The sequence below is a fragment of the Scheffersomyces stipitis genome, chromosome 1 (assembly GCF_000209165.1).
Source record: "Scheffersomyces stipitis CBS 6054 chromosome 1, whole genome shotgun sequence".
NCBI classification, from domain to species: Eukaryota; Fungi; Ascomycota; class Pichiomycetes; order Serinales; family Debaryomycetaceae; genus Scheffersomyces; species Scheffersomyces stipitis.
Window position 1 is genome coordinate 258,619 of NC_009068.1, and position 20,663 is coordinate 279,281.

General features: G+C 42.4%; 9 protein-coding genes across 9 annotated transcripts; 3 read left to right on the forward strand and 6 right to left on the reverse strand. All coding sequences in view use genetic code 12, as the record gives it.

Moving 5' to 3' along the window:
* Positions 1-722: 722 nt before the first annotated feature.
* On the reverse strand, positions 723-3,043 carry AFG1 (ATPase). Its single transcript, XM_001387662.1, has one exon. It carries the CDS (start codon positions 2,786-2,788, stop codon positions 1,310-1,312), a length of 1,479 nt encoding a protein of 492 aa, XP_001387699.2. The 5' UTR covers positions 2,789-3,043; the 3' UTR covers positions 723-1,309.
* A 748-nt stretch (positions 3,044-3,791) lies between these two features.
* On the forward strand, positions 3,792-4,414 carry IES6 (Ino eighty subunit 6). Its single transcript, XM_001387252.1, has one exon. The coding sequence runs from the start codon at positions 3,798-3,800 to the stop codon at positions 4,191-4,193; it is 396 nt and encodes a 131-aa protein (XP_001387289.1). The 5' UTR covers positions 3,792-3,797; the 3' UTR covers positions 4,194-4,414.
* Positions 4,415-4,561: 147 nt separating this feature from the next.
* On the reverse strand, positions 4,562-5,251 carry PICST_28080 (predicted protein; the record flags this gene model as incomplete). Its single annotated transcript, XM_001387663.1, has 1 exon — positions 4,562-5,251. The coding sequence occupies one exon, from the start codon at positions 5,249-5,251 to the stop codon at positions 4,562-4,564; it is 690 nt and encodes a 229-aa protein (XP_001387700.2).
* A 1,718-nt stretch (positions 5,252-6,969) lies between these two features.
* Positions 6,970-7,527, forward strand: PICST_34041 (predicted protein; the record flags this gene model as incomplete). Its single annotated transcript, XM_001387253.1, has 1 exon — positions 6,970-7,527. One exon carries the CDS (start codon positions 6,970-6,972, stop codon positions 7,525-7,527), a length of 558 nt encoding a protein of 185 aa, XP_001387290.1.
* Positions 7,528-8,420: 893 nt separating this feature from the next.
* On the reverse strand, positions 8,421-9,509 carry ERK1 (Extracellular signal-regulated kinase 1 (ERK1) (MAP kinase 1) (MAPK 1); the record flags this gene model as incomplete). Its single annotated transcript, XM_001387664.1, has 1 exon — positions 8,421-9,509. One exon carries the CDS (start codon positions 9,507-9,509, stop codon positions 8,421-8,423), a length of 1,089 nt encoding a protein of 362 aa, XP_001387701.2.
* Positions 9,510-11,391: 1,882 nt separating this feature from the next.
* PRI2 (DNA-directed DNA polymerase alpha, DNA primase subunit) lies at positions 11,392-12,933 on the reverse strand (the record flags this gene model as incomplete). The annotated part of the gene is made up of 1 exon (XM_001387665.1): positions 11,392-12,933. One exon carries the CDS (start codon positions 12,931-12,933, stop codon positions 11,392-11,394), a length of 1,542 nt encoding a protein of 513 aa, XP_001387702.2.
* Positions 12,934-13,406: 473 nt separating this feature from the next.
* SPT16 (global regulator of transcription) lies at positions 13,407-16,671 on the forward strand. Its single transcript, XM_001387254.1, has one exon. It carries the CDS (start codon positions 13,477-13,479, stop codon positions 16,555-16,557), a length of 3,081 nt encoding a protein of 1,026 aa, XP_001387291.2. The 5' UTR covers positions 13,407-13,476; the 3' UTR covers positions 16,558-16,671.
* A 68-nt stretch (positions 16,672-16,739) lies between these two features.
* Positions 16,740-17,722, reverse strand: PICST_86597 (predicted protein; the record flags this gene model as incomplete). Its single annotated transcript, XM_001387666.1, has 1 exon — positions 16,740-17,722. One exon carries the CDS (start codon positions 17,720-17,722, stop codon positions 16,778-16,780), a length of 945 nt encoding a protein of 314 aa, XP_001387703.1.
* Positions 17,723-18,890: 1,168 nt separating this feature from the next.
* UAP3 (Uric acid-xanthine permease (UAPA transporter)) lies at positions 18,891-20,663 on the reverse strand (the record flags this gene model as incomplete). The annotated part of the gene is made up of 1 exon (XM_001387667.1): positions 18,891-20,663. The coding sequence occupies one exon, from the start codon at positions 20,661-20,663 to the stop codon at positions 18,891-18,893; it is 1,773 nt and encodes a 590-aa protein (XP_001387704.2).

Consider the following 20,663-nt stretch of genomic DNA (forward strand, 5'->3'; position numbering starts at 1 on the left):
GTGTGGTTTTAGATGGCTATATAGGGACATTTCTTGACGTACCTCTTCATCTCATCTGTCAACTGTTTGCGTTCGGGTAGCGAAGGAATGTTCCGTCATGATAAGAAACCTCGCTAGAGCTGGGAGAGAGCTGGGCGCGCGAATCGCAAAATTGCGACACCTCGCCGTCCAAGACTATCTGACCATACTTCAGACTGGGACAATCTTGCCAAGTCATATCTTGTAGATGGCTTTACAAGTCTATACTCTATTCTCGTCCATACTTCTAGTTCTCTGGTTCCTCTTTTACTTTTGGCTGGTTACTTCACTATTGTTGTCTGCTGCCTGCGCCTTCATTTCAGATCCCTCGCTATATTTAGTACCACGAAATCTGGCGCGGTGCGGCTTCCCGTCTGAGCCCACTCTGGCCCGAGCAGTTTTCCCCAGTTTAAGCCCGTCAGAGGTGTCTGTTTTGCAGAAACTGCCTACAAATCTGTCCATTTTCCGCCCTTTCCTAAGATCACATAACAGCACTACTTCGTTACCAGCCCTTAGTTCTACGCTTCACCGCCAGCTTCGCAAGACTTCACATCGCTGTTCCTGACTCTCGCCTGCAGGTATCCAACTTGCCGATGCAGCCCGCTGCCCCCTTTTGTCTTGAGAAATCCACAATGTGCCAGCCATTATGTGTCACGTGAATTTCTCCAATTCCAAATTAGGCTACGATCTCTACCAAAGGGGATAGATGCAATGCTGTGTATCAAGACTAATAAATAGTACCCAAAAGCTAGGTGAACCTAGAGTTCGTTGGAAGCTTTTCGGTTGTGTTTTCGCTACAAGATAAACTAAGGGCTATGTAGTTCCCCACATGGAGAAGTTGCGGGGATTCTGTAGAGAGATGTCGTGGCAATGTATGCCAATGCCTTGTGGGTTAATGGTGTACAGAGAATTGCAGCCATTTGAAGTAGAAATAGTCATAATGAAGACTAAAGTATGCAAGCCATGATACCCTAAAGTGTTTAAGACTCAAGAACAAAACAATTGAGTTAAGTTCTCTAGAGTAGACATGTAGACTCGGGTTCCAAGGCTTAATAATCCATTGAACGATCTTCAGAACATGATAAGACCGTAATGCTCAAGTACTTGATGTAGTTCAAAACCTAACAACGAATATTGCAAGAAAAATCTAAGGTCTAGGGACCAAATGAATAAAGAACTTCTATTCAAGGCTTAAAATTTTCCACATCTAAGAGCCTTGGATAAAAACACCATGGATAACCTAATAGTCATGTCTCCGTTAGTATCTTAACGAATGATTGAGTGCACGAGGCTATTGCAATGGGCGGACATTATCGATCCAATCCGTAGTACTCATCTGCTGCAATCTCGACAAAGCACGAGCAAAAGCAAACTTCTCTTCGTCGTTAGCAAACATGGAAGCCTTCTTAGCAATGCTCTTGTCAAACCCATGTTTCACAACCAACTCGTCATCTTCAAACGTCTCTTCTACTCCACCCTTGTCCTGCTGTCTTCTATAGAGCATATAGTTACCCTTTTGCAAGTCTTCAGGCTCTACAAACAAGTCCTTGAACGGAGCAGCAGCTGTCACTGCTAAACGACCGTGGGCATCGTATACAGCGTCTAAGAATGTGATGAATCTACGCACCTGATCTCTGACATCGATGCTCAAGTACGGAATATCGGTGACAATAAACGACTGGTACGAATTAGCTAGCATTAAGTAGTCTCCGGCCGCCATAGGCTTTCCACACAAGTCGTGGAAGGTGAACTGGGCAACGGTGGGAGGAGAACTGAGAGGAACGTTTAGTGATCTACCCCACACTTCAAGTGAATGGTTTTCCAAGATGGTTTGGTTATCATTCTCGCTATTAAAGTACTCGTACCATTGTTCCACATGTTTCTTGCAATTAGACTGGTTAGTTTTAGAAAGCCATTTGACACCTGGCTTGGGGAAGTAGTATACTGACGATACAGGCTTAGGAATCTTTCTGTAGTCAGTAGGCGAGTTCAAATAGATCACACGGCATTGGCGTTTGATCAACTGGATACAGGGAATGAACGAAACACGCTGGATCCCGTTCAAGTACAAATCGTCCGGTGCTCTATTAGAGGTTGCAAATAAGAGAACCCCATGATCTGGACTAAGAAGTGCCATAAGCAATCTGCGGAGCAACATAGCATCGGCTACATCTGTGACCTGGAATTCGTCAAAGCAAAGCACAGTAGAGTCCTGGGCGATTTCCGCTGCCAAAAGAGGAATTACGTCGAGATCGTTATGGTTATGCTCGATTTTCAACTGGTGTGACCGTTTGTGCAAATGTTGCATGAACTGGTGGAAATGGATCCTTTTTTTGGGCAAATGGCTGGGAATTGTCAGATAAAACAAGTCCATCAACATGGTCTTTCCACAGCCAACATCGCCATACAAATAAATACCTTTGATTGCATTCTCATCTGCTAGTGCTACATCTGTATTTCCGTTGTTTTTACCCTTTCCAAAGAACGACCCGAACACCTTTCTTATCCCTATCTTGGGCTTGAGATCACTGATGGCCGGAGTTTCTACTTTGGGGGGATCGTAGCTGGACAACATCTCATGAAATATCGAAAGAGTGGAGATGATCTTCCGCTGGTATGGATCATCACGTAGCGTTCCTTGCTCCACTTTGAAGTTGTACTCTTCCAACGGCGTTCTAACAAGAAGTGGAACTGAAAAATGAAAACGTCTAATGCCTAGGAGAGGGTTCGCTATAGCCCGGCATCTGGCTGGAGTTATGAATCGAGACATTTTGGTGAAGAGTTTTGGTGAAAGTTTTGTAGAAAATTCTATGACTGTTGAATGTGAATAGTATAACTGTAGATATCTGTGAAAGTTTTTGGTTTTGCAAGAGCAATGGATACGATATGACGATATGAATGCTAAAAGTGTCTATGAACTGAAATCAAACATCCAACAATAAGGAATAGTATAAAACAAACATATACCACGTCTGGTTCCGAATATCAAAATGATGGAAATATGAATATACTTCTCGGGAAATGACTGGTTTATATAGGTAGCAAAGTCTTCAAAGTCAAGGAGTCGAATCGTGAAGAAAATGGCTATCTGCTGTAGAATTTCATGGAGATGAAAATTCCTGGAGTGTCTAAAAGTGCCTCGGAAAAAAGTTGAGAAAGCTGAACCCCAGATTTCGTCATTTACACTCTGGAGACAAACACAAACAGGGGTGGTAGAGGAGATTTGGAAAGAGAAATCTCTGGAAGGATCAGTGGTTGATCTCGTTGGCTATAAAAGCAAATTCGAAGGGCATCCAACAAGCGAAAGTGTCGTTAGCTGGACTGTCCGCTTTTCTATAGACTCTTCCATCCTCTATATTTTGTAGACTAAGCTCGCTAAGGAAATTTCGGGTGTGGCTAATGGGAAATGCGCGCAAAATGACTGGCCCCGGAACTTGCCAGTGAATACATAATGACCTCTCTAAATATATGAGATAACATGGTTCGCTTTAGCGATTATGACGTATTATGATAGAATGCACTCCAAATCTGTCTTAGCTGAAAATCTTCTCGTTCCGATTTCCCATTTCATTAGCATAAATTAATCGTCTTTATTGGAGTCTCGGGATCATGAAAATCTGCATTCTACAACGGTGCGGCTGAAATCTCACTATTTTTCTTCCAGTACCGGGACGTTCACATTCCCACTAATTCTACCGCGACTCGATCCACAGAATACATCAACAATTTGAAAAATTACATACGTTCAGGGATTCCTTGTGATTTGTAACCAGTCATAAATGTCAGCTCCAGAAAAGCAGCCGGTAGACCTCTATAAGCTCTCGGAAATCGCCGAGGGACCTCATTCGTTCAAGCAGAATCCGAACAGACTCAGACCGCCTGCTAGAAGATACAAACCAGCAAGACAAGTAATCGGAGATGAACAGAAGTATCTCCAGACCAAGGAGAATATCAAGTTTGATACGCCTACGTGGTTTTCTGTAGCTGCTCCTCCTAGCTTGGTTCCACAGAAGCATTACTGTGACATTACCGGCTTGAGAGGGAAGTACAAGAACCCAGCCAATAGTTTACGTTTTCACAACGTTGAGATATACCAGGAAATCATCAAGAACATGCCACCGGGAGTAGACCAGGAATATTTGGAATTGAGAGGTGCCAATGTGATATTGAAGTGAAGTTTAAGAAATGTAGAGAAAATTACATCTAGCAACAAGAGAATTAGGGGAGCACACAAGATTCAACAGAAAGAAATCTATTGCTATGAATAGATGAAGAATAGTAGGAAAAGTGGTAGAGAATACCGGAAGAAGTAAGTTGAGACGACTACAGAAGTCATCTCACTCATGACAGTTGACGAATTATAGACTAGATCTGTGTATTAATGCAAGTATCTTAGAAAGAGATAACTATGAAGCTTCACCAGAAGATCCGAATTGCTTTGCCAATGAAAGACTTGAAGAACCAATAGTTGGTCAATACGATTATTGTAGCGAAATCTATATGTACTTTATACTCTTTCTCTACCTGGTTAGTTCGATTTTCTTCAGAGCTCATTCCATCTGTTGACAATTCTCTTGATATTGGTGTCAAACGTCGGTGTCTGGAGAATGGTTTCGTTCTCGTTTATGTCTACATCTGATCCCAAATTATTGAAGGGGTTACAAATCGTCCTCAAATAGCACTTCTGGATATCGAGAAACAAATTCTTGATGTTACGATGCGAATTACTCTCTGATATTGACGGAGAGTTGCTGATTCCAACAACAACTTTCAAGCCGTTGTTTGTTTCATAGCCGTAAACGGCGATCTCGTCTTGGATGAAAAGAAGAAGGACTCCGGAAGCGGCCTCTGCCAGATGCGATTGCTGTTCTCTCATGCTGAGAGAAGCAGGCGATGAAAATATATCTAGAGCCATATGTGAAAGAAAGTTGTACTTGAGAAATTTGTTGGCATTTTCAGCATCGAAACTCGGCGAAGACGAGGAGTCTGACTCGCTGGAAGTACTCAGAACGAGTCCAAAAGACTGGATATACAATGGCTTGTCGTTTCTGGAGATGAATGAAACGAACTGAATCGTCTGTGATTTGGGAGAGTTCTTTGATTTAGCTGAGGTCTGTGACACTTGTGAATTTACAGAGGAACCTTGTGATTTCTCTGTCGTAGATGGAATTGAATGTGTAGCTGGAGGCGATTGAGTCGCTACTGGAGTGGCAGGTTGGCCCGTTTCGCTCATTCTGTGTGTTTACTTAGGGAATGTAGAGATAGGAATGAAAAATATATTGATATCCATTCTGTATGATAGTGATTTAGTGAGAGAGTGGAGTTAGCGAGAAATTTGAGATTTTGTGAGATTCTTGTGAGTACGTGAAAGTGCGAAAATAGCGAAACTTTTGGCACTAAATTTGAGAAGCAGTGGGTAGTAGCGAGAGAGTATTGGATGATGGTTCAATTATCACCTGTAGATCTGAAAAAGATGTTAAGTGAAGTTAATTTGAGATTTTCAAGCGATAGCACGGGCTCATATATTGCGGAATTAGAGCAGAAGACGGGAACTTGAAGAATAGACAAGTGGAACGAAAAGTTTCGATCTCAGTATAGAAATAGCTGCGAAATTGAAAATAGCAGTGATAGAAAGATAGAGACTTCGAGGTTAGAGACGCAAACTGGGCCATGTAAAACAGCCCAAGATTGGCTCTCTAATCGCTACATTTTCTCCTTATGCTCGCGCCGCCGTCCATGAGCCAGCCGGGCGGCGCACCACAGACTGCTTTGTGTATTGTGGGGCTATATTAATTGCATGGTGCAGGGAGACAATACAGAGAGATTTCAGGGCCCAACGACTGGGAAATAGCGAGAGACAACGCGTAGGCTGGCACGACTCTGAAGGGAAGCAAAAGATACTCGAATACGGGCCTGGTTTTTGTGTGGCAGAGACGGCAGGCAATTGTAGCAGATACATTATTTACAATTCCCTGGAGATTCAAGCCATTCCGAATAGCGAGAGGTTTACTGACGCATTGTCGGTATTGACACATTTCGGCGCCGATTTTCGTTGCAGCACAGCCTGCCACGGGTTCATGTGCAGAAACAGACAAGGCTTGAAGGGATGGACTGAGCAGAAGGAGAGCAGAGAGCAGAGGATGGGCCAGCAGGAGGAACGAAGAAGTTGATAGCAAAGATACAAGTGAAGATCTTGGTAGTGGCAGAATAATGACTGGTAGAGAGAGCCGTAGCATGGAGATTCTCTCACTATAGCTCTCGGTAAAATAATCAAGAAGCTGCCGCTAGCCAACTACTTCTTCCACTAATCTTCGCCGATCCGATTCGCACGCATACTGACACATTCACCAGCAGCTCCAAAGCGAATTTCTACCGTGTGGATCTTAATCCAACGGGTTTTCTGGGGTATAGCGACGATACAACTACGGTATCACCGCCAGTCAGCAGAATGTCCATGAGTTATCTCTGGTCTCTATAGCATGGAACCTCCCTAATATATCCGGTTATAATTAGACACACCTTTGCTCGAGCTCTTAATTCCAGAAAAATATTCTTACTTTTTCCTCTTTTTTCTCCTTGATTTATTCCTTTTTCTAAAATTGTTCTTATACATTTCCTTTTCCCAAACTTTTGTTGATTTCTTCTTGTTTATTCGTTTTTGTTGTCTTTCGTAACGTTCTGATTCTCCGTTACTGTCAGCTTCTTTCGCTAAGTCTTAGTCTCCTAGATACTCCTACAAGCGTATAAGCTCTCGCTAATATATATTACGCTACTAAAGTACAGAAGTACTACCAATCCACGACACCACGCCTGCTAAACTTGATATTCAATACATATCTTCTAAGTTAGCTCGTCAGACTTTCTCCCCCACAAATCCAGTCTATTTCCATAAGATCCAGTATCTTAGCTTTCGTTTTTGCACACATAAAAGCTCTCTAGACCACATTCACAATGGCTATCTTCAGATCAAAGTCAGCAGCAAACAAAACTCCCCAGCTCAAAATCTCTGCCAAAGATGAGGAGCACTACAAGATGCACTCGGTCAACGTCCACGACCCCATTCTTACGGCTGTCAACGAAGCTCAGCCTTTTGAACAGGCTGCAGCCAGAGACTACAGCAACAGAAGACCTTCGTACTTGTCACAGGACTCAAACGATTTGAAGGATATCTTTGGTAACAATATCAAGCAGTCCGACATGTCGAACCCTACTCGTGCCAGAAACGAAAGACCCTTGGACACCATCAGAGGATTTGAATATGCTATCACTGGTGAAGTCAGCTACCGTGACCAGTTAGAGTCGCAACGTTTGGGCTGGGGCTTCCACGAAGATTTTCCTCACTACAACCTACAGGCAGACACGGATGGTGCTGGCACCAGCGCTAGACCGGTGATCAACTTCAACAACGTCGAACAACCGGTTTACCAGGCTGGAAACTATAGTGCTACCAGTTTGAAGCCAGAAGGAAAGAAAAAGAAGAAGGGTGGATTGTTTAGTAGAAAAAAGTGAGATCTTAGACTTTCAGTTCTACGACTACAAGAATTCAGAACTCTACCTAGTAGACGTGGATGTCTCTATGTGATTTCTGGTATTAATCTATGTATCTATGTGATTACTCTAGAGATACCTCGAATGTCTTGAAATAATCTCTACTCAGACGATAATATCTATAGGATTTGTCTTGATGCTCGATTTTATCTTTGGATATGCTTAGAATTACTTCTTTTTTTCACGGTTACTTTTTGGTTTTTTTTATTGCTGTACTATATAGATAGGACGTCCTATCTTGCTCTCTCCTATGTTACGGCTCGTGTAATTTAGTTCGTATGGAATATATTATTGAATGTTTGGACCAGACTGAATCAGACGTAAATCAGTAGTACTTTGCCCTGTATGCTTCGTTGTGTCTCGGTAGAGCATACCGATATGAGCCGCATCGCGGTAGCACAAGAATTATAACACGGTGCCACCAAAATGCGCAACGCGGTTGCAAATTTGCTGTTCAGCGCGGAATGGTGCAAAAATAATTTTCGTGTTCAGGCGCCAAACCGTGAATCCTGTTAAGAGTGTTTGACCAAGAAATGGACTCAGCCTGGTTGTATAGTGACGTCTGCTAAGTAGAAGTAGTAATGTAGTATGAGCACGAAAAGACAACCAGAATGTTAGTGAATTGTTTCGTAGTATATCCTGCTGAAAAGAATACTACTATCTGATACTTCAATCGCGATCCTCGGTTCATCTTATTCATCTACCATTCTACAGTACACCTACGAATACATATGAATCCCTATAGCATGAATATTTATCTCGTGAATCTCGTGAATCTCATGAATCTCATGAATAATTTAGTATAAATAGTTATTGTAGAATACTTACCTTATACTCCTATTATACTTTAATGTCTATAAAGGTTTCATGATTTCTTCGTACAACATTTTCTTCAAATCATCAATGCTAAGCTCGTCCTTTCTCTTGTCAAAGTCAAAGAAGTCCTCGGGGATTTTCTCGCTAACAGGCTCATCATTTGGATCATGATAGAGCTTCAAGTAAGGATGTTTTAATGCGTCGTCTACTGTGATACGTTTGGCAGGATTGAAAATAAGCAAGTTCTCCAACAAGTCTATGGCCAACGGGTTGATTTGGACGTTGGGGTTGATGTTTCCAAAGAGGTCCTGGAACGGGATCTTTTTGCAGAACGGTAATGATCGGATATACTCTCGTGCTCGCTTGCTCTTGATGTTGTAGTAGTCTTCCATGTTAGGTGTCCCAAGGACCTCCATTATGAGCCAAAGCTGATTGTGGTAGTCCCTGCCCGGGAAAAGAGGCCTACCGCTGAGCATTTCGGCGAGAATACAGCCTACAGACCAGACATCGATAGCCGTGGTGTACTCCTGGAAAGTGAGCATGATTTCTGGTGCTCGATACCATCTGGTCGCGACATATTCAGTCATATACCCGAAATTGTCTTCACTACTAGCGATGGAACGGGCAAGGCCAAAGTCACATACTTTCAAGTCGCAATTGGAGTTGAGCAACAAGTTTGACGGTTTGAGGTCTCTATGTAACACATTGGCCAGATGCATAGCCTTAAGGGCACGAAGTGTCTGGTAGATGAAATACTGGATATGGTCATCGGTGAGTTTCTGGGTGCGGATCACTCTATGTAAGTCTGTTTCCATGAGCTCTTGTATAAGATAGATTTCGTTGAAAAACTCGTAGCTCACAGGTCTCTGGATAGCAAGAATGCTGATGATGTTCTCGTGGTTGAAATGCTTAAGGAGCTTGAGTTCTCTTAGTGTTCTAAGGCAAAGCATTGATCTCTCAAACGGCTCGATTTTCTTGATGGCTACTTTCTGGTTCAGAGGCTTGTGAATGGCTGAACAAACGATTCCATATGCTCCCTCGCCAACTATCTCCAAAATTTGGTAATGGCTCGATACATTGAACGATATCTGCCGTGCTGGCGCCTGTTCTGGTTGTTCTATGTTCATCGGTGGATTATATATAATGATAGACTGAAACGGTTAATTTTGATATCCAAGTTTTATGATATTCTTGAATTATATGATAGACGAATACGGTGGTAATGATTTATATGAATATGGACAAGAATGTAGTGGAAGGGGGTATGATATAATGGTGTGATATCAATATAGCAATATGAATTAATACAACTAATTTGAATATGATATTCAACGAAATGAATATTCAGTATTTTCTCAACTGAAACAATGTGAGAATCACAATATGAACCAGAGATACGAACTGATCGAGTCTGACGTTGCAACTCGTATTGCGTACTCTGTAAGAATTGAAAATTCAAGTCTTGGAATGTAAAATATGAAACACGATTTTCAACGAAATCTCCTGGGTCAACCAGAGGGACTTGCAACAAAAAACGCGGAATTCAAGCCCAGAAACTTCTGAAGCTATTGGCAGAATTAGGCGGTCAGAAAGAGACACCGGAGCCAGAGTACAAGTCTTGGACACGAAGGAAGGAGATGGTTAGGACTGACGTGGAAAATGTATCACCTCCAGTGCGACTACCGTGAAAAGAGAAACAAAATTAGCGGCTCGTTTTAGCGAGACTGTAAAGTGCTAAGGTTAGCGAGAAAGGATCGGCAGCGAGACTCAGTAAAAGTAACAAGCCCACTAGAAGAAACAGAAGCTAGCAGTATTTCGTTGGAAATGGGAATTCCTCGTCGTTACGAAATTACTGTTCTGTTTCAATGTTGCACAAAAGAAACAAATCGGACTGCCATCTTGAAACACCAGCAGATGCCCCGATTATATAGCCCTGGAGGTGTGGGTAGTGGAGCTGTTGCAGAAGTGTTTCGTACCGGCACGCACAAATTGTAACAACAGCGAATGTAGAGCGCTAGCGAGAATTTTCTTTTAGGCTGTTTCTGTTGCACCAGGCTTTGTGTAAGTCACTAATGTGTATCAATCTGGACCATCACCGTTTGCAGGTCATTAGTAGGCCAGCTTTCGGGAACTGTCTACTTTTTCGTTGCTGTGGCTGTCGCTAGTCGTTGGCACTCAGCAAGTTTTTCATTTTCCATGCTCGCTGTTCTGGGTAGCTGATTTCTCACTAAGCCTCACTAAATCTCACTTTTCTCCCTAGCTCCCTCTAACTTCAGAGGTGTCGCAGTTCTTCCTTCAAACGTTTCACAATTCTCCCCACAATGACAGCGATTGACTAACTCGCCTTATCCCCTTGCTTCCACAGCTCGTAATGCCATCTATCCGTACCTGACCCCTGAACACAATCGTAGTGTTCCATGATATTTTATCGTGTTCTGTTTACCTCTTTCCTGTTCCGTCACCGGTGCTGTACTAAGCGAGCCAGGAACAAGGAACGAAGCTACAACAACAATCTACACAAAAAGAGCAATGCCGTGGCAAACAAAAGATCCAGAACCTCAAAAGCCGAAGTTGGAGTGCTTGAAAGAAATAAATGATCTACTGGCTATCCTTCGTGGGATTCTCGTGAAATCTCTTCATTCGTACTATACAGTGTATACTTCTCATTTGGGCAGCCCACAGTTCACTGTTATTGTTGACAAATCGCGTTGTTTCATGATTTTTTCAGATCCTTCTGCAGCCCAGATACATACCCTTATGAAACTACAGTCTACTCGTCTATATGCCAGTTTGAGCCGAGAACAACAGGCAACTGAGAAAAATCAAACAATAATAGCATATCAAACACATGGAATAATCAAATTAAGCTCCTTGACGATTGGACACAAAAAGAATATTGAATGCCTCATGAGCCATTGATTATCTCGGTATTGTTTTCTCTCCGATGAAACTTCATGAAGCATCACTATTTGATTTCTTGTTCTTATCGTATCGATTTTGCAACCGTTTTTAGTTCACGGCAACCAGCTCAGCGACCGAAGTCTTGTTCTCACCTCTTTCCAACTGTCTGGAACGATCAAAGTACAAGTTTGGATGACTGATATGTAGACCTTCGGCGTTCTTCTGGTTGGCCATCTGCTCTTTGTGTGTAAGCTCGAACACTCTCGTACACGCCACCGTATATTCTCTTCTGTTCACGTCTTCCAATACCGTGTTGATTTCCAGCTGATCACTAATTCCCATCTCGTTGAGGTTGGAAACAAGCGAATCGGCACTCAAGTCTCGGTATGGACAGCCGTGGTACTCTCCCTTGCCTGGTTTGGGCTTGGAGAGAATAGTTGCACAGTCCCATGGCTTGTAGTTCGTTCTGCCACCTTCCAAACCGTAGCTGTGACGAATATTGTACTTGTACTCTTTGTTAAATTTTTCCATCGTCATGCCGGAGCCGTTTTTGGTAAACTGGTAGGCCCAGAACTTCAACGCTTCGTCCACAGAAAGACCTATACCCTTGAGGAATAATCCAAGTTGCTGACGACCCGTATACTTCAAGTGCGAGTTGTGCAGCATATTTCTCTGCAAATGTGTAGCGCACAAAGGATAGTGTTTGGTAATAGCTGTCGTGGTGATAGAACCGGCATGGATATCCGAAGCCTGTGTTGAATCAGCTTCATATGAATCGAATTGAAGACTCGAGAAGTTGTTTGCCAAATGGTTCAAAAGAGGCAACAAACGGTCGTCTTCCTCTAAACGGGGTATAGCCTGGAAAGTACGCATTAATTGTTTGTTGAGAGATTCTTGAAATTCGACAGCCAACAAGTTCAATTGTAAAGTCGAAGGAACATAGACGTCACCCTTGCTCAAGTAAAGCTGTCTTCCGGCCACCAAAGCAGGCACTTTTTCAAACGGAAGCTTGATGAAGTTTTCTTTCACTCTGATATGTTGCTTGAGTTGGTCGTTGCTAATAGTTTCTCCTCCGTCTACCATCAACATCGTCCGTATCACTGTTCCCGTGGCAGCATACAAATCGTCGAAAAGAGCATTTTTCTCGTCCTTGTCTATATACTTCCAGTTCAATTTGTCGTGGTAATGATTAATAAACTCGTGTTGCTCTTTAGGTTGAAGAGCATTGTAGCGCGCTTTAAACAAAAGCGTTTCGTTCTTGATAAACTTCTTGCGTAATTCTTCATTTCTGCAGAATACAAGGCGCAATATATAATGGGAGTAGTGGTCTTTGCGTCTTTCGTTCAACATGTCGTTTCCAGAACTGTTGAGTGGTAAATATTTCATCAACATTGGCTTGATCGAACTTTCGATTTCTCGTGCCAGCTTGCCTCTGGCAGTGCCTGACTCGATCTCGATAAGAATCTTGAGTCTGTCGATGGCCCACATCTCAAACTCTTCCAATGTTATTTCTTCTAGAGGTGGAATGTCATAGAATGAAAGACGTTGAGAATATAACCCGGACTTGACATTTGACGCGCCCGAGCCATAGCTGGCAATCTCCTCGAAATTCCTACGGCCGGCAGTTCTTCTTTTGGTAGACCTAAACATTTCTGAATGGCAGTATAGAGACAGCACTCTTCGTTGAACCTCAGAAGAAGAAAGTGATCTGCCACTTCCACGTCTTGAATATTATTGTTTGCAGAAGTCGCGTATAGACATTACGCGCTGCAGGATGAAGTAAGGCCGCGTTCTACGATTAAATAATCAAATCTGAAATGCGCACTAAAGCGCACTGTAACGAATACCACTTACATCACTTGATTGCCTACTTCTTTCCTTATTTCTTTCCGAAAAAACTTATGAATCTACTGCTACCACCCCCACCTCCATTGTTAACGAGTTCTACACTCACGCCTTCTAATTTCGCCAAATTAATTACGGCATCAACTTTCTCATCTTCCGATATAGTATACCTGCATATATTGTCTGTCTATATGCATTCCTTTATTCAACAATCCTGAAAATGATTTTGATGAAATGTTCAAATTTCACCAACTGTCTCATTTGTTTCAATAGCCCATATCGCGTGTTATTTGGGACGGAAAGCACTCTGAAACATACGCGGGAGATATCAGAAGCAGATAAATCACCATGAGTCGTTCCTCTGATGTCCACATCGACGCCTCGTCGTTCCACAAGAGACTTTCGCTCATCCAAAAGTTCATGGTGCAAGAAAAAGCCACCGTTCCCGGCCAGCTTGTCATCATCGTAGGAACGCGTGATGAAGAAAACACATACAAGAAGCTGACAGTGTTGCAGAACTGGTTGTTGGGGTATGAGTTCGTGCAGACGGTGATGTATATCACGAGCGAGAAGCTCATTGTAGTCACTTCCGAAGGTAAGGCTAAGTATTTGAAGCACTTGACCACGAAGCCGACCGCCAACTCGAGTGAAGTTGAAGTTTGGTCACGCACAAAAGATGTCGAACAGCAGAAGAAGCTTTTCACAGATTTGGTGGCGCAATTGCAAAAGAATGGTCCAGAATACGGGTCTGTGATCAAGGATCAGTACAAGGGCAAATTTGTAGATGAGTGGAAAGCCGCTCTTTCCTCTGCCCCTGAGCTTCAAATTAAGGATATCACTCTTCTACTTTCACGTGCCATGGAATTGAAAGATTCTGAGGAGTTTTCCAATACGAAAGTGGCTGCAAATGCTTCCGTAGTGATGATGGATACATTTGCTAACGAGATGATGACAGTTGTAGATGAAGAAAAGAAGATCACCAACGCCCGTTTCACAGATGGAATCGAAGACAAAATTGATGACGAGAAGTGGATCGTGAAGTCGGCTCTTGGGAAAAAGCTCTTGAAGTCTGACAGGGACTTTGATCACGAATTGCTTGAATGGTGTTACTCACCAATTATTCAGAGCGGAGGCAAGTTCGACTTGAAACCCAGCGCTGTTTCGACCGAAGATTCGTTGGTGGGTGACGGTGTGATTTTGTCGTCAATTGGATTACGTTACAAGTCGTATTGCTCAAATGTCGGTAGAACTTTCTTGATTGATCCCACTTCCGAGATCGAGGCTAACTACGACTTCTTGCTTAAGTTGCAGGAGCACATCACCAAGAACTTGTTAAAGGACGGAAATCTCGCCAAAGAGGTCTATGAAGGAGCCATAGCATTCATCAAAGCCGAAAAGCCTCAACTTGTAGAACACTTCACCAAAAACGTAGGCTGGTTGACTGGTATTGAATTCAGAGATTCGACCTTCATTTTAAATGCTAAGAACGAGAGAAAGTTGACCAATGGCCAGATCATTTCTCTTGCTATTGGGTTCACGAATTTGGTCAACGAAAAGACAAAGAACCCTAAGTTGAAGAACTATGCACTTTTGTTAACAGACACCTACAAAGTTAGTGAATCTGAGCCAATCTTGCTTACTGAATCGCCCAAGCAACGTTCAGAGATCTCATTCTACTTCAAAGACGATGACGTAACCAAGAATGAGGAAAAGAAGTTGAAATCGGAAAAGAATATCAAGATCGAAAAGAAATTAGCTGTCAATGAGGCCAACTCGAAGATCTTGAAATCGAAACTAAGACATGAATCCAGCGGAGCCGACGATGTCAATGCCGAGAAGGTCCGTCAAGAATTACAGAGCAAGTTACATGAGAAAAGACAACAGGAAGGTTTGGCCAGGTTCTCCAAAGCTGATGCTACTGATAGTTCTGACTTTAAGCCAGTATTTAAGAAATACGAATCATATGTCAGAGAATCGATGATCCCAGCTAGTGTTCGTGATTTGAAGATCCATGTCGATCCTAAGAACCAGACCATTATCTTGCCGATCTGTGGACGTCCTGTCCCATTCCATATCAATTCGTTCAAGAACGGCTCTCAGAACGAAGAAGGAGACTACACATATTTAAGATTGAATTTTAACTCCCCTGGTGCTGGAGGCAATGCCTCAAGAAGAACTGAATTACCCTATGAAGATTCACCTGATAACTCGTTCTTGAGATCGATAACGTTGAGATCTCGTGATCGCCAGAGAATGGTCGATGTGTTCAAGTTGATCCAGGAAATGAAGAAGGAATCGGTCAAGAGAGAACTGGAAAGAAAGCAGATGGCCGACGTCATTAGCCAGGCCAATTTGATCGAGTTAAAGGGCTCCAGAATGAAGAAGTTGGACAATGTTTTCATCAGACCACAGCCAGACACGAAAAAGATCGGTGGAATCTTGCAGATCCACGAAAACGGTTTGAGATACCAGTCTTCATTCAAAAACGACCAGAAAGTTGATCTTCTTTTTAGCAACATCAAGCACTTGTTCTTTCAGCCTTGTAAAGACGAGTTGATTGTGTTGATTCATTGCCACTTGAAGAGTCCAATCATGATTGGTAAGAAGAAAACTTTTGATGTTCAGTTCTACCGTGAGGCCAGTGATATTGCCTTCGATGAAACTGGAGGTCGTAAAAGAAGATACAGATACGGTGACGAAGATGAATTACAACAGGAACAAGAAGAAAGAAGAAGAAAGGCACTTTTGGATAAGGAATTCAAGGCTTTTGCCGAACTCATTGCTGGCTCCTCCAATCATGTAGTCGACTTGGATATTCCGTTCCGTGAATTGGGATTCCAGGGTGTTCCCTTCAGGTCATCGGTGTTGTGTATGCCAACTCGTGACTGTTTAGTTCAGTTGATTGATCCGCCCTACTTAGTTGTCACCTTGGAAGAAATCGAATTGGCCCACTTGGAAAGAGTGCAATTTGGTTTGAAGAATTTCGATATGGTTTTTGTCTTCAAGGACTTCTCTAAACCAGTAGTCCATGTAAATACTATTCCTATGGAACTTTTGGAAGATGTGAAGAACTGGTTAACTGATGTTGATATTCCATTGAGTGAAGGTCAGATGAACTTGAACTGGGGAGCCATTTTGAAGACTGTGCAAGCTGACCCATATCAATTCTTTGCTGACGGCGGTTGGAGTATCTTGACTGGTGTAGGAGATTCTGACGAAGAAGATGAAGAAGATGAAGAGTCTGAGTTCGAGGCATCTGATGACGATCCAAGTGACGAAGAAGTCGAAAGTGAAGAAGCAAGTGAAGACAACTACAGCAGTGGAGGCTCTGAAAGTGAAGGCAGTGGTGATGAAGAAAGTGAAGGTGACGATTGGGATGAAATGGAGAAGAAGGCTGCGAAGGAAGACAGCAGACGTTACAGAGATTAGGTAACGTCATAAGAGTGTATCATTAGTAGTGTTGCTGACAATAAATGATTTCTGTTCATGAAGAATTAAATAGAATTAGTATTTTATTTATGATAATGTCTGTTAGTAAACTTCTACATCTTTGACTGTACATACGATTACATTTACGTATAAAGTCTCTACAACAGTCTCGTGTCTATTGTAAGTCTTCTATATTCTAATAAATAATATGATATTATGCTCAACTTAAGTCAATAGAGCTCCACATGTCTTTGAAGCCCCACCAAGAAGCACCACAACCACAGACTCCCACCCAGAATGGAGTCAAACAGCCATCATATAAAGACCAATGGAGAACCAAAGGAACTTGGATCAACTGCTTGAACATAGCGATTTTCCAATTCGAATCCCATTTGGCTACAGGGTTTCTTCTGACTAACTCTAGAATCTCAATTACAAGATAAGCACCCCAGATTCTCGAGCACCAGATGTAAGTCTCGGTGCACCACCAAGCATTATCACCAGTTCCAACCCAGTTATGGTCAGTAATCCAACCAGCGTTTTCAAGCAATTCTAAAGCCAAACAGTTGAGCGATTGGAGCAAATTGACAAAGCGAGTAAACTTAGGAACAGGATTAGAAGGGTCTGCATACGCTCTATACTCGTCAATGATCCAAGGCATGTACTTGATCGACTCGGTGAGTCTGTTGAAAATTCTGATATCAGCCAAATACGAGCTGATAGCCTTGAAGTGAACAGCAAGTTTTGATGGCTTACCCTCGGTATACACCGGCTTTGGGGTCGAGAACAATTTGTTGACGAACTTGTTGTTTGTATTTGTCAAGTCGGAAGCACGTTCGCCCAAAGTGTTCTGAAGAACCTTCTTTACTACTTGAATCAAGTTGTACTTTTGGGTCTGAAGAAAATGTTTGATGTGGCTCTTGTTGTTCAAAATGGCAGAAACAAGCAAAGTGAAGTAGCAGATGAAATAGAGGTTTGTGTCTACAGTGCTTGACTTCGCCAATACCTTGTCGTTGATTTCCTGGTAGAATTTTCTCGAGAAAATGGACTTTTTCAACAACTGGTTGAGACTGAGAAGAAGTGATAACGGAACCGTTCGGCGAGGTCCACCTTTGGAAACTTCGACTAGCTGGCTGGTTAGGGGAGAAATGGCGGCGATAGACATGAAAGGTATAAATACAAATGTAGGGGTATATGCGAAATTATGGGATGAAAACTAGAGGACAATCTGTGGATAAATAAATATATAAATATTAGTTCAAATAAATTTAGAGTGAAATTCCCTATGCACCGCACTTGATAATGTGTGGTGAAAAATGAAATCGGTTCGTCAATTCTGAACATGCAACAGGATAAAAAGTGGGTCAGAAACGGCAGAGAACCGGCGAAAACGAGAAAGGAATCTTCATAATCAGCCGTATATTATCTTGTATAATTGGTGCAATTTTCTTGCTGATTTCTATCGTTTGCAATGTGTTCATGTACTCCGAACCCCAGATCTTGGTGTATGCTCATAGAAATCCTACTATAAATCCGGCTGGAAAAAAGACTGGGGAAAACAATTTTTTGGGTCAACCTCGGATCCATTCTCCATATTCAGTTTAAACTGACGAACGCTGTGAAAATTCTGGAACCCAAAATTTGACTTTTAAACGAGAAAGCTGAGGTGGAAGTTCCTCAACTCTGATCACTGCTAGATGCGCTCATCTCGAACTCTTCTGAACCATCAGATATGACATACAGCCGCCGTACGGTTGGCTAGCGGCTAATCTATAAATGATAAATGTCCACAAAACGTAATCGCTCTGAAATGGAGAATAAATGCGTCTTGTATATGCATAATCATCTGAGAATTAGATTTATATGGGGTTGAACAAAAGGTGATTTCTGATGGTGATTGGTTAGATCTTTTGGATATTAATTAGGTATTTTATTCAGATTATTTTTCGTGAAAGGAAAATTATAAAATTTAATAGATATTATTATATCGAAGTATTTTGTAGCTGCTAAAAAATTGAATTTGTACAATATTGATCCCTTCATGAACTTCATGTTAAGATCCGTATGACTTGAAAATTGTCTACATAAAAAGCATGAATGCTATCAGGATTTGACCTCGGAATACTCAATTTTGCAAGTGTCATAATTTGCAATATGTTAACTTGAAAGCTATAGATCTACAAATATGTATTCCTTTCAATTATTAGGTCAAATTAAACAATAAAGATACAGACGAAGTGAACAATTGTAGTGGGTCGATCTGGAAAGATTCGCCCAAATCGTAACCCAAACTAACTAGACGATTTTCCCACAAACTAAATATTTACAGCAGCTCATTTGGTGTCGCTGTCAGATGACGACTTGCCGGGGGCTCGAAGTTGAGATCTGATGACATCTAATGGCACACCAGGGTTGGAAGTGATAGCTTCGAGTGGGATACCTTCCTTTTCAGCAAACTTCTCCATACCTCTTTGGTCAGCAGAGCCAACAGTTTCCAAAACGAGTTCGTTGATTTCTTCAATGTTGTCGGAGACTTGAGGAAGCAACAAGTTAAGGATAACACCCAAGAAACCAGTGACGGCAAACCCAGTTTCCATAACAAGAATAATGGCGTTGTAGAAACCTTGCAAGGAGTTGTTGCTACCAGAGTAGGTGAAGACGTTAGAAAACCAGTTTGGCACTAAGATAGAACCAAGACCAGGCAACAAGGCAGCGGTCAACACGAAACGGTCTCTTCTTGTGAATTCCGTGCTACAGATAATTCTGATACCTGAAACAGCAACCGAGCAGAAAAGGAACGAAGTCATACCTCCTAAAACAGCTTTTGGAATAGAGACAATGGCGGCCGCAAATTTGGAGAAGATACCCATGATAATCATGAAGAAACAACACCAGTATCCAACTCTTCTATTGGCACATTTGGTGATGGAAATTACACCGTTATTTTGAGCGAAAGTGGACATTGGGGTAATGGTCATTAAGCCAGCTAACATACCATTGAATCCATCGGCCAAGATACCACCCTGAATTCTCGACTCGTATTGTTCGCCTTCAACTTCTAAACGGGAGACGTCACAAGTAGCTGTAATATCACCGATGGCTTCCATCATAAGTGTCAAATACACGGCCAAGAACGGTAATATAATTGGTCCATAAACCTTTAACTTGAAAGTATGCACCCAGATGAAAGTAGCAGCTGGAGCAGCATCAATGGATTCATGGCTGAAGTATCCGCAGGCAGCAGCTACAATACATCCAATCAACAAACCAAAAATAACAGCACAGGACTTCATGATGGGTGAACCGAATTTTTCGGCTATAATGATAGAAACGAAGACCAAGAAACCCAACCCTATGAATTCCCCGGAGCCCCAGGTGATATTTTTAGAACCCACAGCACATACCTCACCTACACAGCCGGAGCCTCCGAGCCAATCTTGGAACCCAGATTCAACCAAATGGGCACCAATCAAAAGAACTACGGGTCCGGTGACCAAAGGTGGGAAGATCTTTTGTAAGATCTTAGCTGGCATGAAAGATAGCAACATTTCAAGCAAGGCACAGACAATACCACTAGCCAATATATGGCCATAGCCATTTGGACATGGCAACTGCGTGCCGTCTTCAGCTACTGGACACTCCCCATTGGAATACATCATGGGCAAAGCATTGACCACAATGGAAATGGTAGCGAAAGAAGTTCCTACAACGGACAAAAGCCCCGTACCAAGATAGTATGGAGTCCCAAAGATGTGGAAACGGGTGATTTGAATAGCAGACAAAATTCCCGACGCAATAAGCGAGGCTGACACCAAGTATTCTTGTAACGAAGCATCGAGGTTCGCAGCACTGGCAATGATTATTGGTGGAGTCACCACCCCAGCCAACATAGCCAATGCATGTTGGAACCCAAGAATGAACCCCAAGAGAAGAGGCATGTCTGAGTTGAGTCCGAAGAAGGGCTGGGTCTTTGGCTCCTTGGTGATAAACGGAATGTCAGGAATGAAAAGGTAAGCGTAGTCATAGTCTCCAAAGAACCCTTCTTTGGTAGTCCATTTTCTCACTACCCTCTTAGTGTAGGACTTGAAAGTTTCCGCCTTCAGCAT